Consider the following 21,628-nt stretch of genomic DNA (forward strand, 5'->3'; position numbering starts at 1 on the left):
GTATACCATCAATACTGTTGAGATTTGGTAGGTTGATTAGCATCTAGCTGGTTAACACATGATAAGTTAGATGACCAGCTTGTAGAATGAACTTGAAAAATGTGCGGTTAGATATCTTTACATTGCTTTAAGTATATGCCTTTTGCATATTTGATGTATAGTTACTGAGTTTTGCATTATCATTAATCACTTTATTTGTTTTAGGGTGACATCATCTTTTTTTTTTATTATTTGCTCTCTGGGAAATGATGTTAACATGAAGACAAGTATTATAAACAGCTTTTAAGTACAACCTGGGTAAAATAGCAGTGTGTAATTTAAATAATGATTTCTCAACCATAAATCATTATACTGTAATTCTGTTGAACCACCACTTTAAAGTGAAAAAGTGAATCAACAAATGAAATAAACAAATGTTAATTGAAAAAGTACCTTTAAATCTTTTTTTTCCTTCTGATCTGTGCTACTAAGAATCAGCATGACCCCCCCCCCCTCTCTATCGCATGCAGGTGTTTTTCTGATGCTCTGCTCATGAATGTATTGTAATGGCCAAACATATTGATCAACAGTAATTAAGAGAACTATGAAGAATTATGTCTTATCCAAATTGGTAAATCTGGTTTTTCGACTGTTTTTTCTGTTTATCACAAAATTCATTGGTTAAAGCTGAAGTACCACATAGATTGACTACAAATATAAGGAAACAAATTTAAGAGGGGGGAGGAGGAAATATTCTTCCTCCCCCTTAAAAAGCAACTTTATAACAGAAAAATAAGTAGTAATATATAAGGAGAAAGGTAAAGCTGCAGTAAAGAAATAATTTACTTCTGAGGATTTTTGCAGATAAATTCAATTCATAACTTCAATTATGAATTGAAGTTATTCATATGTGGTTGTTTCTATCATGCTTTTTGGCATAAATATTTCTAGTTCTTTATTCTAAAATAAATTTTTCATAATATTGTGTGTATTTTTAAAAAAAATTAACTTATCATGTATATCATATACTTTTCTATGTAATATTTTAGTGACTTATCAAGAAATCAAATCACGGAAATTCAGGATAGTGCTTTTACAAATCTGACATTACTAGAAAAGCTGTGAGTATATGAAACTTTGACAGGTAGATTTTTCCTTATATATATATATATATATATATATATTTCTGAAATTGCTCCTTTTTTAAGTAAGCAGATTTTGACATCACTACACATGATTTGTGTAGTGATGTCAAAAATTTCATTTTAGTAATGGTTATTAGTTTTTGCCATTTTGTTCTTTAGCTATGGAATAATCATCTTTATTTGGTGAGCTAGATACTCCGCAAGCAATACAGACAGTTGCACAAAAACATGCAGCAAAATACATGCGTGTTTTTTGTGTTGAATTCAGCTAGTAACAATCAGTACCTTGAGTACATTTCTTTAGTGCAGTCAGCATATATTGCAATATTTCTCACGATATTGTTGATCCAGCAATGGCAACTAGACTGGCATCAGAGTTTTTTGACCTCATTCCTTTTATAAAACCATCGTAGTTCTCTTTCGTGTAATAGGGTATGAAAATAAGAGAGAGGACTGTGTGCTTAATTCTTCTTAGTATTAAGAATACCACAAAAGAAGTGCCATCTTATGCATAGTGGTTCTCTTGCTTTTATCAAATAAAAAAACATCTCATAAGTGAGACACTGAGGAAGCATAAAAAAAAAAGTACTGATGATGCAGCAATTTGGCTGAATTTAACATATTTAGCCAACAGGTCATGGGTTCGAATCCCCTTGTGGGCATGGATGTTTGTGATGATTGTCTTTAGGTGGGAGATGAATATCATCACCTGGTGTGAGACCAACGTGCTACTTATTGGAAGTGTCTTGAAAAATTTCCATGTTTGGTCTCTCTAGAGCAGTGTTTCTGGACTATGTAAAAATAAATAATAAAATTGCTAAAATGAAAAAAAAAAAACCTTAGTCCACCTGAACCAACATGCAATCTTGCCTTCAGTGGTGCAAACAGTGTGTACAGTGGGATGTTAAATCATAGAAATTTGTGCTATGAAGCAAAGAATAATCACGAGCAGATGGATTGGTGTGGGTGTGGCAGATTTCCTGTGAATGTCTGTTACCGGAGTTCATAACCTCAACTATAAATTCGGACGTGGTGGTTTGATGGTATGGTCCTGTTTTAACTGGTTGACCTCGGACTTCTGTTTGTGGTGCTACAAACTTTGAATTCTGGGAGGTATCTGAACATTCTGGACAACGAAATGCTTTCTACTTTGTGTTGTTTCTATGGAACTGACCATTGTCTCTTTGAGTATGACAATGCATCACGTTGTAAGGCTGTTTCTGTAACTGCATGGTTTGTGGACATGAACATCACCACACTTGACTAGCCTCCAACCAGAGTCCTGCCTCAACCCTATTGAACATCTGTAGGATGAACTGGAATGTTGAGAGAGATCCCTTGATCTCGCTCATCCCAGAACAGTCCAGATCTCGTTACGTGCCTATAGGAAGAATTGTCCAAAATTCTCATTGATTGCTGTCATATGCAATCTCTTGAATTTCTGCAGTTATGGCTGGGAAAGGAAGTCCTACATCTTATTAGGGTGGGTGTTATGACTGTTTATGAGAAACAAACATCCATGGTGTCTGTTGACTTCTTTCCAAGCAGATTCAATCTGTAGTGTAGTTTTATGTTTGTTTATAGTATGTTTTATTTACCTACTGAAATCATAGATTTTAACCCTACCACTTAGAAAAATTGACCATGGAACTTGCACTCGTTTAGATATAATATTGGTTAGGGTTAGAAGCATGAAATCATGGAAATTCTCTGCTGTACTATTACTTATTGGCTAAAGGTGGAGATTACCTGCTTGACTGATTTAAAAAAAAACAAAAAACGTTACAACCAATGTTTCCTGTGTGCACACACCAATTGTGAAAGACAAATTTGGGAAGAAACAAGCTAGATTCAGTCCAAATAGGAATGTTCAGGGCCAGATTTTATCTTAAGACAGACATTTTAGACTATTAGTTTTATGGCAAATAATGAGTATATAAAAAGGATCAGCATTTAAGTTTTGGAGATCGTAAAGTTACATGAAAATTCTAACTGTATTGAGTAAACAGGACATTGCACAGAGTACAAAAAATTAAATATAGATTAATACATAATCTAACAGAGTACAAAAAAAAATATAGATTAATACATAATCTATATTTAATTTTTTGTACTCTGTTAGAATTGAAGAAAGTCTGGAAAATAATTTGATATCAAATCAAACTGGGGTGCACACTTTCTCCACTTGATCATCATTATTATTGTTGGATCATAACTTCTTTTCAATCACGTTTAATCGTCTTACAATTCTCTCTCTTTAGTATTTAACTAGTTGTAGGCTGATATATCAATCAAATATGAAGAAAATTTATATTATACTGCGCCACTCCTTATTCTGAATTGCAAGAGCAATTTAGATAAATCGACCTTCAACTGTATTAGGTTATCATAAGCTGATTTTAGGCCGAGGTTTTTATTTTTATTACGTAGGGTTCCTGCTGAGATTCGTTATTTTAATGAGCGGTGCAATGAAACAATCAGGCAAATACAAGATTCAGTTCAAACAAAATTATTTAATGCAGTGTCACATAAATTACATCATAACACAGCATTCCAACAGGGACATTACAATTAAACGAATACAAAACTCTCATTAAGATTCTAGTATACCACTCAGCTGAGCTCAAACTTTATAATTAAAGATTATATTTAACGGATTTATCCTTCTTGTTACAAAGGACTTCTATCATAACTTTACTCTGATCAAGGTTATATTTCAAAACATTTAAATATCAAATCAGTTCAAGATATTCAGAATGAATACAACTCATGAACCATCAGACATTCATTTGTACTTCACTAAGCTCAGTCAATCAATTTTAGTTCTTGTAAGTTCGAGATTCCTAAATTACAACAAATAGGCTTCTCAGTATTCTCTTTCAGTCAATGAACACCTAATTCAATAATATAGCATTTATCGCTTGAAGAGGGAAAAGTCTTAGCACATCACACATTAAATCTTGACCCGCTGAATACAGCAACTAGGAACAATTTACTTTCGGCAGAATTAATTTTTGTTACTTCTCACTAAGTATAGTATAGTATAGGTAATCTTTCCAGAATATAGCTTCATATCTTAAGGAGATTGAACAACAATTTTTAAAGTCTTTGCTGACTTTTACTTTGTAGTAACACAAACTTAAAAGAATCTTCCATTTCCGCGACTGATTTATAGACTCGGGAGAATATAACCTTTATGCACTCGGTTTAAATTATCTACCTATTTCTTCTTTTTCTTATACGTATTAACCTATTTCTAGCACTATTTCACTCTTAGGCATTAGGAAGTTTTGGTAAAAATCCAACTCAAAGAAAGGTAAGTTAAATTGCCAAGCGATTCCCGGTCCCTTAAATTCCATTTTTGGCATGTCAAAATTCCCCTCCAGTCTCCAGCTGCCGTTCTCTATACTCCCCTATTTGATTCTTTCTTTACTTTTGTTTTCGTATCCACTCCTTCCTTTTCCCTGCCAATAACTGGTTCTCACCGGTTAGGCTCACATCAAACTTGTTTTTCCCTTCGTATATAGTGGTTCACGCTCCAACACGCGCTAGGAGAGATTTGCATCTTTTCTCACAACAACCAATCAAATGATATCACAAAGAATCTTCTGGATATATTAAAATTACATACATTACAGTTTCTAATATTATTATTAAAAGAATAAAGCAAATAAAATAAATGACACTTTAATATAGAGGCTTTTCATGTCTATAATATATTTAAAACTTACATAAATAAAATTAACTAACAAAACTAAAAAGGAATTCAGGAATAACATTTTATAAGCAAGAGACTAACAAAATAAATTTAAATAAATCCTGCTTGTGGTATGGTAGGTATTCTTAATTATGAATGAAATATTAATTATTAATAATAATTAATGTTCAGGGCCTCCATCGATGAGTCCTTAGACTCATTGATGGAGGCCCTGAACATCATGTCAAGAACTATTCAACATTTGCGCTGTATCTATCATACTTTGCTTTGAACTTATTCACAGTCATGGTACCCACAACAGACTCTGGCCACCTATTCCACTCATTCGCTACTCTCCAAGCAAATAAACCTAGTTCTAACACCCTTGCTAACTACATTCTTACTCAGTTCCATGGATGGTCCCCTAGTTCTCCCACCACCAGACCTGTTCTGAAAAATTTCCTTTGAATTAATCTTTTTAAAACCCCTCAGTAATTATGTCTCTATCATATCACCCCTTTTCTGCCTATCAAACAGTTCTTCGACTTCGACAACAAATCTTCAACTTGTTTTCGTTAGGTTCATTCCATAGACCTGCTACCGTCTTGATCACTCTCCTCTGGATCCTTATCACCAATAAACCCTGGTGCCCAGATGTGCACACAGTAGTCAAAATGGGGTCTTATCAAGACTCGATAAAGAGGAACAGTAACCTGCTTGTCTCTGCTCGCCAAAGTATTCTTCAGTAACCAAGTGATCTGATGAGCAGCTTTAGCTACTTTTGCTATGTGCTCCCTAAACTTTAACTCCCTATCCACTAACACTCCCAAGTCTCCGGCTTCATCAATTTCCTGGAGTACAGTTCCACCAATGTGGTATACAACTGGTAATCGTTTCACCCAACAAAATGCACAACCTTACTCTTTGTCACATTAAACTGAAATTTCTATTCTCCTTGCCCAATCTGTTTAAATCATCCTGCAAAATTTTGACATCATCAACTATTACTCTACCCAGCTTTGCATCATCGCAAATACCAGAACAGTGCCTCAAAGATCCTTTTCCTATATCGTTAATGAACTAATTAAACAGTAGCAGTCCAAGAACAGAACCCCCTGCAGCACACCACTAGTCACACACCGTCTTTTGGACTCTACTCCTGAATAAACTACTCTCTGATATCTCTTCACCAACCACCCCATGTCTCATCTCACCAACCCTATATCTGTCCCATGTCCTGTGTTCTGATTAGAATTACATCTGGTATCCTGTCAAAGCCTTTATAAGTCCAGCAGTATCACTGTAAACTCATTACCTTTATCCAACTCAGTTGTCACTGTGTTATAAAAATGTGAGCAAGTTACTGAGTAAAAAAATGTCAACTATTTTTCGGTTATAATTTTTTTTTTTTTTTCTATATGCGGTGATACCAGGTTAGACATTTCTATTTGTAAACCTTTCTTCATTGGAAACAGTAAGATTATTCAAACAATTGTATGGAAAATACTTTTTTTTTTTTTTTTCAGTACAAATATTGAGAACTAAAAAGAAGAACTTGCCATGAGTTCCTCTCTCCTATTTCTCCAGCCTTTGCCAACTTGTTTTTGGAAAATTTCGAGATGAATGTAATCAAAAATTATGAGAAGAAACCAAACAGTTTAGCTATATTGCATTGACAGTATTTTTGTTATTTGGTCAGGAACAATGAATGAGTTAATTAATTGAAAGATCACAAAAAATTAGTGTTCCTTGATATCCTTGTCGAAATAAGTGAAGAAGGAAAAAGATTATCCTTCTTGATATATATAAAACCTACCACAATGGAAAAATTTTCAAATGCCACTTCACACTATCATCATTACAAAATTGGGCACGATTAAAACATGATGAGATAGATCATACAAAATATCCAGCATGTGAATTAAAAAGAATGAAGGACTGCAATACCTGAGACAGAACCTTGCGCTCAATGGCCATGAACCCAAAACGATCAACAAAATTCTTAACATATCTCCTGTAGCCCCTTTGCTTAAACAAGATTTTAAGCATGCAGTCATGGTACCTTACATTGAGAATGTTACAGAGACAAAGCGGCAAAGTTGCTTCATGAATACAACATGAAAGTAACTTTTTTTTTTTTTTTTTTTTTTTTTTTTACCTTTGCATAAAATCTCCAGATTCTTACATCCACTTAAACCTCAATATCATCTCATGAAAAAAACCAGGCGTTTATGAGATTCATTGCTCTTGTGACACTTGCTATATAGACCAGACAGGAAGGTCAGTGGAGATCCACATGTCTGAACACATAAAAAGACGTCAAAAAAAAGAAGACAGCATAATATGGTCTAAAATCTGGTTTGGCATCCACAAAACTGCAATAGGCCATCAGATAGGATGGCCTATTGCAGTTTTGTGGATGCCAAGATTAAATATAAGGCATTTTTGTTTGTTGACAACAAACAAAAATGCCTTATATTTAATCATAATTGTTTTACAAGAAAGTTTAAGAAAGCGTCACGGTTGCTGTGGATATCCACACAATGCAATAAAAATCAAGGCTTAATCCTACAAGTTTGGTCTGCTTTCATTAAAAATCTAACTGCCATGGACATAGGATACAATACACATAATGCCACAGAACATGACAGCACAAACTATTAGTTTGTGCAGCACACGTATAGTAATGAATTGAACATTTTTATTGTGGTTACTTATTTGTATGTACCAGTTGTGAAGCTCTGATAACATCTAATATGTGTAATTAATTGTTTCTAGTCTTTTGTTGTGCATAACTTTTTGCTAGTAGTCCTGACAATGTAAGTTTGATGACTTACATTGTCAGGGGTACTACCAAAACTTGTAGGGTTATAATTATTTATTTTTTTTATTAAACTGATTGTTTACCTTAAAATGTGGTCTGAATTCTGGAGGCTTTCCACAGAACTGTTAAGCCATAGAAACTGACATTTTCATATATCATTTCTGTTTCTCATCATCTTCCTTTTACCCTCTTTTACCTTGCGGTGTCGAAGGCTTATTAATCATCGGATCTCGATCCGTTCACAGGATAAGGTGGTCAGCCCTATGCCCAGGTGTATCCTATGTCCTGTGGTGTTCAGCTCTCAAGGCTGGTTTGGCCTGCTTTGCGAGATGAAAACCCCAAGGATAAACTGGTGAACTGTCCACGTCCAAGACCGGATAACTTGGCTATGGCTGAGGAAGATCCTTCAGCTCCTGACATCACTGACAGGAATCAAACCTAAGACACCCCTTCCCAAGCATATGGTTGCAAAGCTCACAGCCACTAGGCTAACTGCACAGATCAATTCTGTTTCTCTTCTTCATTAATAATTCATTTACTGAACTAAAACCACTTTCAACCATATAAGACCCCACCCACACAGATTACAACCATCCATAGACTACTGAAAAATGTTACTTCCTGGCCGTCAGACATAACCAACAAGCTAAAATGCTACAATTCCAGATGCCCCCTCCCCTCCCAGTATTTGTGGGCTTCCAAAAATCCATAAAGAGGATGCACCTCTATGTCCAATTGTAGATGGTATAGACTCATCCACTTACAAACTACGAGGGTTGTTTGAAAAGTTTGGTAAAAAAATAAGTTAAACACATTTTTTGGAAAAAATTACCTTTATTTCTCAACATAGTCTCCATCGAGGTCTACATATTTGGTCCAGCGAGTTTCCAAATTTTTTCATCCCATCTAAAAAGTAGTATTTGTCAAATTGTGCAAAATAGTCATTGACAGCCTTGATGACATTCTCGTTCAAAAAAAATTTTTCCCACCGAGCCCAATTTTTAAGTTTGGGAACAAGAAGAAGTCACACAGGGCCAGTCCGGAGAATGCGGTAGATGTGGAACCAATTCAAATCTCAATTCCTGCAATTTTGCCATTGTGACGACCGATATAGGGATGGTGCATTATCTTGATGAAAGAGCACTTTTTTGTGTGCCAATCTTGGCTATTTTTTCTTCAGTTTTTGTTTTAAATGGTCCAACAATGATGCATAATCGATTCCTTATTGTCTTACCCTTTTCCAAATAGTCTATCATGATAATTCTTTGGGAATCCCAAAAAACAGTGGCCATCACCTTCCCAGCTGACAAAATGGTTTTCGCTTTTTTTTTGGTGCTCTTTCACCAGGCATTGTCCACTGTTTAGACTGCTTCTTGGACTCGGGTATGTAGTGGTGGATCCGAGTTTTGTCTATAGTCATGAATCGATGCTAAAAATCCTGTGAATTGCAATTAAACATTGCCACACACTGCATTGAAATGTCTTTTCGCATGCGTTTTTGATCAACAGTCAACAATCGGGGCACCCATCATGCACACAGCGCTTTCATGTGCAATTTTTCATGCAGGATATTATACGCTTATTTAGTTGAGATGCCTGCAATCTCATGCACTTTCACTCAGTGGTCTTCTATAAAGATACCATGGATTTTCTCAATCATTTCGTTCATAGTGACCTCAGTCGGGCATCCGGAGCACGCTTCATCTTCAATGGACTTACGACCACGTTTAAACTCATTTATCCAAAAATAAATAGTCTTTAATGCTGGTGCAGAGTCCTCATGAACTGTATCTAACTCGGCTTTGATCTGCACGGCCGTCCACTTCTTCAAATAAAAATGTTTTATCACTCCACAAAACTCGTCTTTCTCCATTTTTATGAAAAATGTGAACACAGTAATTTTAAATGTTTTCCAAACGAGAACTGCGCATCACACGTGGCTAAAATTTTGCCAGGGGGTCATGAAAAAGATGATACGTGCCGACACTGTTATGAATGAACGAATTGTGTCACCATCTATTGGAAAATTACCAAACTTTTCAAATTCCTGTACTACTGGCTTCGTCACATATAAAAAAAAAACTCAGTCCATTTTAAGTCCAGTATACAAGATCTCACACTCTGTCACACTGACTTTAATGATCAGTTTCGATGTCTCCTCCTTATGTCCCACTTAAAGACACCTTGACACTTATCCAAACAAAATTTCCTCCCAATATCTCAGCCCTTTTTCAGTTCACTGAACTCTAGCTATTTTGTTTGGCAAGGAAAAATTGTACAAACAAATTGAGGGTACAGCCATGGGCTCCCCTCTTCCCTTATGTTTGTGGTGTTTCAGAAAAGGTGGCCAAGATAGTAAAGTTTTGTCCACCTATAAACCACACAAAAAAAAAAAAACTAGCAGCCTTTATCCGCTCCCCCCCCTCCCAACAAAGAACAGTTACAACCTTTGGATTGACCTTGTGTTTACCAGGTACCCTGCAGCTGCAACCTTTCTTATTACAGATAAACAGTTAGGATAGCCAACATCCAGAGCACCAAGATCACATCCAATTTCATCACTATGGCTGCTCAGGTTTGGCAGACTGTGCCCTGGATACCTAGCACAGGATCCGTTGGGAAAAAAGCCGCCTTACTCCACCAAAGTAAGTTCAAGAGTCTTTCCCTTGAATCAGCTGCAGCTCTCACCAACTATCCCAACCTAAACAAATGTGGTTGTATCAGACTACCCCTCATATGGGAAATCCTCATCCTCAGACAGTCCATCTAACAATCAAGAATACCTAACCAAAGCCAATAGGTGGCGTAATTGCATGACTTTGTCTTCCTGCATCTCTCTGGGTTTTCCATCTTTGTTACTGAAGTGTGCCTGTGTGCATGTGTCTAATACAAGTGTATTAATTTCTGATGATGACGATTTGACTTCAGCGAAATATAGGATAATAAGTAAATAGTTTTATTTATTAACAAATATGTTGTCAATTTCCTTAAACAATATATGATGCTGGAGAATCAGTGTATAAGCCTAAACACTAGGATTACAACCATATAAGATGTTAGAAAACAAAGAAGTACATTGACCATTTCAAAAAAAAGATTAATTAACATACACAGTGTGTCTGTAAAGTAACGAGATTGATAACTACAGAGGCTACTTACTGTGGAGCTTGGTGTCGGTAAGGAAACACCCAGATTAATCTTAGTGATATGCACAAGAAGAAGATTTGTTCGAGGTTTGTGCTGCACTTGTTGACACACATGAACAGAGAGAGAGAGCACTGGGTTGCATGTTAAAATTTCATCCATACAGTTGATCAAGATCATGATTTGTTGCAAAAAATGGTGTTTTCAGTTTGATCTGGAAATGAAACACCAGATCATGGAATGACATGGAACATCTTCTCCCCAGCAGAAGAAAGTCAGGTTGCAAAAATCATGTCAAAACAATGGTCGTTTTTTTTTTTTTTTTTCTCTGTAGGAATCTACTGTAGATTTGTTCCTGAGGGCTCCACAGTGAACAGTCAGTATTATTTAGGAGTAATGCAATTTCTCTATGCTCGAATGAGACATGCAAGAAAGAACTGTTCCACAATTACAATTGGTTTCTGTTGGGCAACAATACGCCCACACACTGTGCACTGCCTGTGGAGCAGCTTCTGGCTTCAAAATCTATCTGTATGATGGCACACCCCTTCCCCCCCCATTCGCCAGATTTTTCTCCTGCATACTTTTTTCTTCTTCTTAAAGATGAAGTGTGCTTTGAAAGGTGAGCACTTCAGCGACATTGAGGACATCCAGTGTGGTACGACCCAGAGACTGAAGGAGGTTCCTGTTCAGGACTTCCACTGTGCCTTCAAACACATATATCATAGATGTAAATGTTGTGTGGAGTTGGAGGGAGGTTATTTTGAATCTGTGTGCTTGACAATTCCAAATATAGCTCTTTGTTTTGATATAATAATTGTCTCATTATTTAGCAGGCACACTGTGTATAGTTATTTAATATACCTATATGTTAAAAATCAGTTGTTTCAGAGAAAAGAAAACCCAATGAGAGAAACAGTAAGGAAGAACTTTGGAGCACCACAAACTATTATAATATCCATGATTTTTTTGCTCCAAAAACGTTTTTGACAAAAACCAATTTTTACCCACTTGAGGCCATTATCTACCCCATTGAGAATCCCTGTTATAGAGAATGACTGAAAAAATTCTTCCATTTCTCCCTTAGTGGAATCTTTTCCTGGACCATATAGTCTCGTTGTTAAATTTTCTATTTTGAAATTTGTCCACATCACACTAAAATAAAAAAAAAAATAATAAATAAATAAATAAAATGAAAAGTACCACATTGACATAATTGGCATTATTGAGACAAAGACAAAAACAGGTAAGATAAAGCAATAATGATCAAGGAAAGGAAGCAGTAGCAATAGCATTAAACACCAAACATGAAAATAAACTTTTGATTGGAAGGCAGTTACAAGAGAGTTATGTGGGGAAATGGACAATGAAACTTATTTGTGCCTATGGTCCCACAGAAGGTTCTTCCAAGGATGAAGTGGAGCAATTTTTTGAGTCATTTAGAACAGGCAACTGACAAAGAAAATGGAAAAGTGGTCTTTGTTGGAGAACTGAACAGCGGAGTAGAAATAAATCTCACCAGACATATAGGAATATTTTGGGAAAATTTGGAGAAAAGGGCAAAGTTAATAAATGGTAAGTATTTACTCGACTTCTGCTCAGGACATGGACTAGTCGTTACTAACATCATGTTTCAACATAAAGATGTGTACAAGTTCACATGGAGAGAAGACACAAGAAATAGGAAAAGCCTCATTGACTATGTTATTGTTGATATTGATATCATGCTGGTCAGGATAAAGAGTATACAAAGGATTTGAAATTGGAAGTGACCATTACTTAGTACCAAGCAGGATAAAAATGGATCTCATCTTCCTTTCCCCTCTTTTACCTTGCAGTGTTGAGGGTTTATTAATCATCTGACCTCAAACTGTTCACAGGCTAAGGTGGTCAGCCCTACACCCTGGTGTATCCTATGTCTGTAGTGTTGAGTTTTCATGGCTGGTTTGCCTGCTTTGCAGGATGAAAAACCCTGCTGTTCATGCCCAAGACTGGCTAACTTGGCTCTGGTTAAGGAAGATCTTTCAGCTCCTCACGTCACTGACGGGAATCGAACTTAGGACACTCCTTCTCCAGGCATATGGTTGCAAAGTGCACAGCCACTAGGCTTACCATGCAGACAATAAAAATGGATATCACATTGAAAATAACAGTATGTAAGAAAACTTTAAAAAGAATTAAAGTCGAGCAGTTTTTATAGGTAAACTATAGACTCGACAGTACAAATTTTATTGAAGAAAAAATGAAACAAATTGAAAATAAGAACCAAATCTTTGTGTTTCAGTGGCAAACTGAAAAAAGACATTGATTCAGGTATAGAGGTATGTGGTGAAGTTGTCTGCAAGGATAGAAAAATAAGAACACCATGGTGGACAAAGAAGCAGTCCTGGAAAAGAAGAAAGCATACCAAAAGTTCCTATCAAATAAGTTGGCAGATGCCCTAAAAGAATACCAAGAAAATTGTAAGAGAGCTAAGTTATGTATTAAAGTAGCTAAACAAAAATCATGGGAAGTCTTTGATGAGAATATAGAAAATAAATATCAGGAAGGCTACCTGTAGGCTATTAAAAAAATTCAGAAATGGAGGAAAGAGTACTGTAAAAGGAATCAAACATGATAAAGGTGACAGGAAAACTTAAGGATATCCTACATCTCTTGAGTAATTACTTTGAAAGACTGTTAGACAAATCAAGCAATAACAGAACCATACTAAAAATTTTCAAGACGAATGCAAAGAGGAGTACATATCAATACTTGAGATAGAAAAAGCCATCATATATTTGAAATGCAGAAAGGCAACTGGAGTTAATGATATTCGACCAGAAATGCTTAAGTATCATTATTATTATTATACAGGCACCTCCATGGAGTCCAAAGACTCAGTCCATCCACACAATCTATCATATCTCTCCTTGAACCAATTAACAGACAGAGGCAACCCATTCCACTCATTCACAACTTTCCAAGCAAAAAATCTAGTTCTCACACCCTATTAACAACACCTTTATTCAACTTCCAGGGATGATCCCTTCTTCTGGTCCATCAGGACAAGTGCTGAAACATTTCCCCTGCATCTATCCCATAAAACTCATTAAGCAACTTAAATGTTTCTATCATATCTCTAATCTTTTTTTTCTCCTATCAACCAACTTCTACAATCCACATACTTTCAATCTATTCTCATAGGAAACATTCTACAGGCCACTCACCATCTTGGTCACTTGCCTTTGAATCCTCTCCACTGATTCTTCATCCCTAAGAAAACCTGCATCTATCCTATAAACTCATTAAGCAACTTAAATGTTTCTATCATATCTCCTCTTTTTTTTTTTTCTCCTATCAACCAACTTCTGCAATCCACATACCTTCAATCTATTCTCATAGGAAACATTCCACAGGCCACTCACCATCTTGGTCACTTGCCTCTGAATCCCTTCCATTAATTCTTCATCCCTAAGAAATCCAGGGGGACCAGACTTGAGCACAGTAATCCAGATGTGGGTGTATTATGGTTTTATGAAGAGGAATAACAACTTCCCTCTCTCTCTCTCTGTTTGTTAATGTGTTCTTCAATAGTCAAGTAATCTTATGGGCTACCTTAGCAATATGTCCTCTAAACTTTAACTCTCTCTTTACTACCACCCCTGAATCTCTAGCTTCATCTATTTCCTGTAGTACAGTGCCATCAGTGTAATGCATGACTTGTAATCTGTTTATTCCAAAATGCATAACTTGACATTTCTCGACATTAAACTGACACCCATTAACTTTTGTCCATACTGGCAGCCTATTTAAATCGTCCTGCAAGCTCTCCACATCGTCTTAATTAACTATTATTCTATATAATTTCACATCATCAGCAAACAACTGAATATTTCTTTTCAGGTAATATTCAGTTGTTTGCTGATGATGCAAAATTATGTAGAGTAATTTATGTGCAAATTAAACAGCACTGAACCTTGTGGTACACCACTAGTCACCTGTTTTTTGCATCGATTCTACACCTCTATATACCACTTTTTGATATCTGTCCAGCAACCACCCTCTTATCCATTTAACCAGTGTCATATCCATCCCTATTTTTTTCTAATATGCATAACAGAGTTCCATGTTGTATTCTGTCACATGCCTTTGCAAAATGCAGCAAAATCATCGTGTAGCCATTTCCTTTATCCAACTGAGCTGTTGATCTATTATAAAAAGTTAGTGAATTACTAAGGTATGACTGACACTTAAAAAAAACCATGTTGACCCTCATACAGTATCACATTTTTTCTACTCATTCTTGAATTCTCTTTCTTACCAATTTTTCTGCTACTTTTACCACCATGCCTGAGATAGTGATTGGTTTATAATTTGCTACTGCAGTCTTAGAACCTTTCTTTTGAAGTATGGAGGTATAAAAAGTTTTGCAGTGGCTACACTGCATAATTCAGAGGGTCTAGTCAGAAAGTTGAATTCCTGATGATTGGAGTGGAGCTCTCATTAGTGCCCATCTGTAAAAAAGGGAATAAAGATGAATGTGAGAATTACAGAGGAGTTTCTCAATTAAGTGTTCCAGGTAAGATTTATGCAAACATACTTGAAAAAAGGTTGAGAAAGATTGTAGAAGAGAAATTTGAAGAAGAACAAGTTGTGTTCATGCCAAATAGAGGTCGTTAAGATCAGATTTTCATTTTACAACAAACAGTTGAGAAGTTGGGAATATGAGAAGGATCTGGAAAACGCATATGACAAAGTGTCCAGAGAAAAGATTCTGAAAACAGTACAGTTATATGGGGTGAGTGGAAATTTGTATAGAGCAATACGTAGTCTACATTTAAGTTGTCAGTCAACAGTTAGAATTGAAGAAAATAAATGAAGATAGTTTGATGTAAAATCTGGGGTAAGACAAGGATGCACATTATCTCAAACATTATTTATCATCTACATGGATCACATTATGAAAGAAAGTGGCATTAGGCGTGATATTAGAATTGGAGATGTCGAGCTTAGCTCTTTGCTTTATTCAGGATGTTTCACTCCTAAACACATCTAGTGCAAGTCACCAGGGTTCTCTAATTAAATTGAATAATAGCTGTAATACATTTGTCATGAAAATCATCAATAAAATGACCAAAACTATGAAAATAGACAGGAGCATAGAAAACTTCAGCTGCATTCTGAATGGAGATCCTATAGAACAAGAAAATATTACAGCTATTTAGGCACAGTTTATAGTGAAGATTGTAAGTTAAATCTGAAAATAGACAACAGAATAAGCAAAGCTGGTATGGTTGGTAGCCATCTGAATAAATTTATATGTAATAAGAGAAAAATTAGTCAAAACACCAAACTAGCAGTTTACAAGACAGTGTTCAAACCAGTTTTAAGTTATCAGTCTGAGAGTTGGGTTAGAAATAAAGCACTTGATCAAAGACTAGAGACCACAGATATGAGGGTCTGGGGAAAATTGGGGAGTGAACCAATGGCATCAATATCAGAATCATATTAAAACTGAAGATATTAGAAAGGAACTTGACATTATTAGCATTCAAGAATGTGTTAGCAGAACTAATCTAAGGTGGTCTGGCCACTTAAATAGAGTGGGTGAGGAAAGGATAGCAAACAGGTGTTTGATGCCAAGATGGCAGGAAAGAGACCCAGAGGTAGACCAAGGTCTAGGTGGATTGATTCAGTCAGAAGCGCCTTAGAAGCATGAAATGTTAGATATGACAATATTGGAGTGTTCACAAGTAATAGATTGATTTGGAAGAAGATAGTTGATAGGAGATTAATAATAATGTTAACTTAATCATGTAGTGCTGTCATAGTAACTTAAACACCTTGGCAGTGCATATCAGGAAATTGATGATGATGATAAAACAAAGAGTGTTTTACAGATTGCAAAATTTAACATGGCATTAAATTTAGAAATGAGAACTTTTAGTTAAAGTAGATTTGCTTCAAATGGTAGGATTTCCATAGGTGTAGTGATTCATGTTCATATCTGTTCATATAACCGAAGAGCATTTTGTTTAATTAAATAACCACTTATAGGAATTCCCCTTTGAGTTAATTCTTCAATCCAAATTATGAGTGCTCGTTCCGTGTTTTCTAATAAAGCATCTCTTGGGTACGATGATAATTTGGCACTTAGTTTTGTGCCAGAAACGACAGATTTTCTTATTGCGACTTCATTCTTTTTAATTGCTCTTATAGTAGATTCGCCTAAATTAAAATGTTTACCAATCACCGTAGATCCCTCTCCTTTTGCTAAGTGATCTAAAATTGCAATTTTCATTTCCAAAGAAAAGCAATTTCTTTGGTGCTTTTTTTTTCTCCATTGGGCCGATTTTAATTAATTATTAATTAATAATAAAAAATCAGCTAAATTAACAATTATTAATGAATACATTACAAAATAACCAAGGTGTTCCATGAAAATTTCAGGATTTGTGAAGTGTTTCCATAGTAGGAAAAATTTGGGAAACACTGGATTACCCTATTATCTGAATGGATTCTCCTTCTGTTGACATGCACAGAAGTGTCGAAAGGTCTCGTATCTGTGGGCATGCACCGCATAACTTCAAATCTGCATAAAAAAGATCCGTATAAAAAGAGACCCGAGTGTATATATAATTTGTCACTATTTATAACTAATTAATACCTGGTGTAGATATCTATTTATTAACACCTTTGGACATGTAACTAATAACAGGTGCAAAATAAGTGGAAGAAATTAGACTATCTAAAGCCTGCAGTCTTATGAGTGTCCCCATCTCTTGGTGCTGTTCGCTAGACTTAGCTGTTGAGTGGGAGGCTTAAAAATAAAAACTATAACAGTCTTCTTCTCAGTCTCAGAGTCAGCTTCTACAATTTGTCATTAACCTTTCCTCAAAAAGATGTGACAAAGCAGCTTAGTGTCATTAGCCTTGGTCACAACTTTGCAGTACTGTCTTGGCAAATTCCTACTTTAGAAATCATGTAGCATGTAGAGAACAGTGTATATATCTTATCTCCTAATGTTGCAACATCAAGCTTGAGGTAACTAACATCTTATCACAAGTATTGCCACCCAAAGATATCAACATAATCATTATTACAGCTGACAAAGGTAATGCTACTGTTCCTCTCAATTCTTGTGATTATAATCAAAAAATGAATGTGAAAATGAATGCTGCTCAAAGATTGCACTGTTTATAAGCCACTAGATTATGATCCCACAAAGTCTCAGGGAAGGGAAAAAAAAAAAAAAAAACCCTCTGAAAATGTTACATCTCGGCCTCCTGAAGTCCTCAAGAAACTTGAATCTTTTCATCCCCCCCCCCCCCAATATATAGATTGCCCAAAATTTATCAACCTGATTACTCTCTTTGTTCCATAGTAGATACTACTGACTCTCCTTCCTTTCAATTAACCAAACAGTTAGCTAGGATCATACATATGCATAGGCACACAAGATGTTTGCCTGGGGGGCCTGAAAAATTAGGGCCAATTTAAAGGCCTCAAACAATGAGGGGGGCCCCAGGAGCACTTCAGCGCCTTGGGAAAAGTGTAAGTATGGCCCTACAGTTAGTCTTATATAAAAATTCATCTTATATAAAAAATTTCATGCATTTCAAATCTTTAATCCAAAATTTAGTTTTAAATAATAATGATATCATGGTGAGCATTGATATATATAAATAACTCCCTTTCTAACATCTTAAATTTACTGAACAATGTCCTCCCTCCCCTCTGACATATTGATCTGTTAAATTTTGCTATCCATACTGGTTACTTCTCTTGGAAGGATACTTTATTTAAGCAGATAGAAGGTACTTCCATAGGTGCTTTCTTCCATTGGCCACTTTCTATGTGGAGGACCTCGAAAAACATAACTCTTGATGCTACCATGCTTAAACATTATATTTGGATAAGATATATTGATGATCTGTTCTCTATTTGGCCACATAGCTCAGACACATTACACTCCTTCCTCCTCCATCTCTATAGCCAGCACCCAGAATTCAGGTCACTATAGAAACAGAAAATTACAACAGCTTGCCTTTTTTTAGATCTAATTAAAAAAAAAAAAGAGCCTAGTGGCACTGTTTTTTTTTTTTTTTTCCTTCTCAGTTTATACAGAAAACCTACTTACATAGGTAAATACATACATAAACTTTTCCATCATGCCTCTTCTGAACAACACAACAACAACACAACACCATTTTGTTCAGAAGAGGCATTTTGTTCATGCCTCTTCTGAACAAAATGGTGTTATCAAAAACCCTTGTCAATAATGCCTCCAACTTTTGTTCTGTCCCATCTACCTAGATGAGAGAGAGAGAGAGAGAAAAAAACTATCTGCCATCACTACTATGGTCAGTCATGTTTAACTGACCATACCTTTGGATACCTTGCACAGGATCAGATGGAATAAAACTTTTATGTTTCCACAAAATGCAAATTTGAAAGACTTTTTAGAATCACCAGATTTAAAAAACCAGCCTAATCTTAATAAATATGGTTATGTTAAACTTCCCAAGATTTGGGAAACTAATTCTTAGACCTCCCTCCCCAACAGCCAAGGCTAGCCAACAGCCCCCATTCAGCTCTTTAGATAGTCTAATTCCTTCTACTTAATGATTTGTATAATGTGTGTGTTATTACAATTTGAATATTATATTCTTGTGAGACAGACGAAATATCAGAACCATTGAACCTACTGTTTAAATATTTCTGTTTGTGTTGCATTAATTTTATTAAATTTTAGTATGAGCACATCAGATTACTGGTTGTTGATGAACACACTAGCAAGCAGGGATACAGAAGTTATTTTTCTCCTATATATAAGGTTTTAATAAGGCCACATCTGGACTCCCAGATTCCATAGTGGTAATGAAGAAGTGGTAGAGAGGATCCAGAGGTGAGTTAGAAAGATTGTGGCAGGTCTGGAATACTCCCTATGAGAATAGATTGTTGACTTCAAAAACTAGCTGATAGGTAAAAAAAAAAAAAAAAAAAAAAAAAAAAAAAAAAAGTGACATGATAGAAGCATAAAAGTTATTAAAGAAAAGTTTTATAGAGTTGACACTGAAGTCCTTTTTCAATGCATGGCTAGAAGGGAGAGAACAAGGGGAAATTGTGTAAGAGTGTGGTTAGCCAGGGTGTTTAGGAATAAATTTTTTGCTTGGAGGTGGTGGTTGTTTCATCAGTCAGCTTAAGGGAGGTTATAGATATTTTATGAGTAATGGATCTCTCGCGATTAGTCTTCTGGCTCCTTGGAGATACCGTATAATAATAATTTTAATATACTGAAATCCACCACTTTAGACACAATCTCTAGAGTAAGTGGTGGGTGGACTATTTGTCTTCTGATGTGTTGCCATGTTGTTTAGTCCATATGCCGTCCAGCAGCCAACCTGGGAATCGCTTTACTCATACATCTATACTTTTTAAGGTTGGGCAAAGTTAGGATTTTTCTGATTACAGTATAGTTGATACGCTTTTTAGACTGTTACACTATTTGTGAACGGTGCTTGAAATGCTGCTCTGGTGACAAACCATTGCAACAATCTGGCCTCCACTAAAGCAAGGTTTGTTAGCGATTTCACTGGGTGATGATGGAAGTCATCTTCCTCGTGTTAGTCATACCCCTTGTGTCATACAGATAATGAAAGCAGAGCCATGGCATAACCTATGGATTTTCTAGAGTGATGTGTAATCTTATAATTTTATATAATAAAGAGAGATGAATAAAGTTTTTTTTTTCCCATTTTTTTTTTTTTTTTTTAATAGTGACCTCTCGAAAAATAGACTTTCAAGTTTGACTGGGAAAAGTGTCACTGGATTGCCAAGCTTACAGCGTTTGTGAGTATCATTTACATATTTTTGTCATATTTTCCTTTCACTGTTTATTTGAAATATACTCTTTTCTGCATATATGTACAATTTTTTCCTTTTTTTTCTTCTTCCCCAACATAGAATTCTAGAGGGTAATATGATTAGTCGGTTGGGAGAAGGAGTCTTTGATCATCTTTTGTCTTTAAGAATGCTGTAAGTGTGTTCACATATATATATATAATTATTTATTTATTTATTGCTTAAATATAAAGAGCCAACAGGCTTCATTTTGGCGATATAAACACTATTTAAATTAAGGGGATATTAAATCCCACATTGTTTTAAAACCGAATAAGAAACTCAGAGAGTTTCATGCCGAATATAGTAAACTATAAAAATATCGGCGAATACTAGCGTGAGCCAATGCAAGTAGTCCTAGTATGTAGTACAATACTGGGCAACTCGTTGCAAAGGTGAGTGAAGTTCTGATCGCTATTCTTTGGTATTTTCCATAATGTAAAAACACACTTCCTAGGAAATGTATATGCTGTTATTACATTATGGTAGGAGGTCACCACCCAGACCGGTTTCAGTCTTTTTTGAGGCTTCATCAGTGAGTAGCTAGACCAAATTAATACCAAAGGGTATAGCGAAAAGAACTTATATACTCTGCTATACGAGCTGTCCAAAAGATGCATTCATTAAGTTGCTTAAATATAAAGAACCAACAGGCTTCATTTCGGCGATATAAACACTATTTAAATTAAGGGGATATTAAATCCCACATTGTTTTAAAATCGAATAAGAAACTCTGAGAGTTTCATGTCGAATATAGTAAACTTTAAAAATATCAACGAATACTAGCGTGAGCCAATGCAAGTAGTCCTAGTACGTAGTATAATACCGGACAACTCGTTGCAAAGGTGAGTAAAGTTCTGATCGCTATTCTTTGGTATTTTCCATAATGTAAAAACACACTTCCTAGGAAATGTATGCTGTTATTACATTATGGTAGGAGATCACCACCCAGAC

The 21,628-nt window shown here is 35.6% G+C and overlaps 1 protein-coding gene across 2 annotated transcripts in view; it reads left to right on the top strand.

The window, feature by feature from the left end:
- The window catches only part of Remo (Remoulade), a 338,339-nt gene that overhangs the window by 46,750 nt on the left and 269,961 nt on the right, over positions 1-21,628 (top strand). For both annotated transcript variants that reach the window (XM_090393156.1, XM_090393157.1), the window contains exons 3-5: positions 1,029-1,100; positions 20,552-20,623; positions 20,738-20,809. In XM_090393156.1, coding sequence (XP_090249282.1) covers positions 1,029-1,100; positions 20,552-20,623; positions 20,738-20,809 — 216 coding nt within the window. The remainder of the gene's footprint in view (positions 1-1,028; positions 1,101-20,551; positions 20,624-20,737; positions 20,810-21,628) is intronic.

Source organism: Typopeltis vanoorti, chromosome 5 (genome assembly GCF_054136105.1).
Source record: "Typopeltis vanoorti isolate ZY-2024b chromosome 5, IOZ_Tvanoo_1.0, whole genome shotgun sequence".
Taxonomy (NCBI): domain Eukaryota; kingdom Metazoa; phylum Arthropoda; class Arachnida; order Uropygi; family Thelyphonidae; genus Typopeltis; species Typopeltis vanoorti.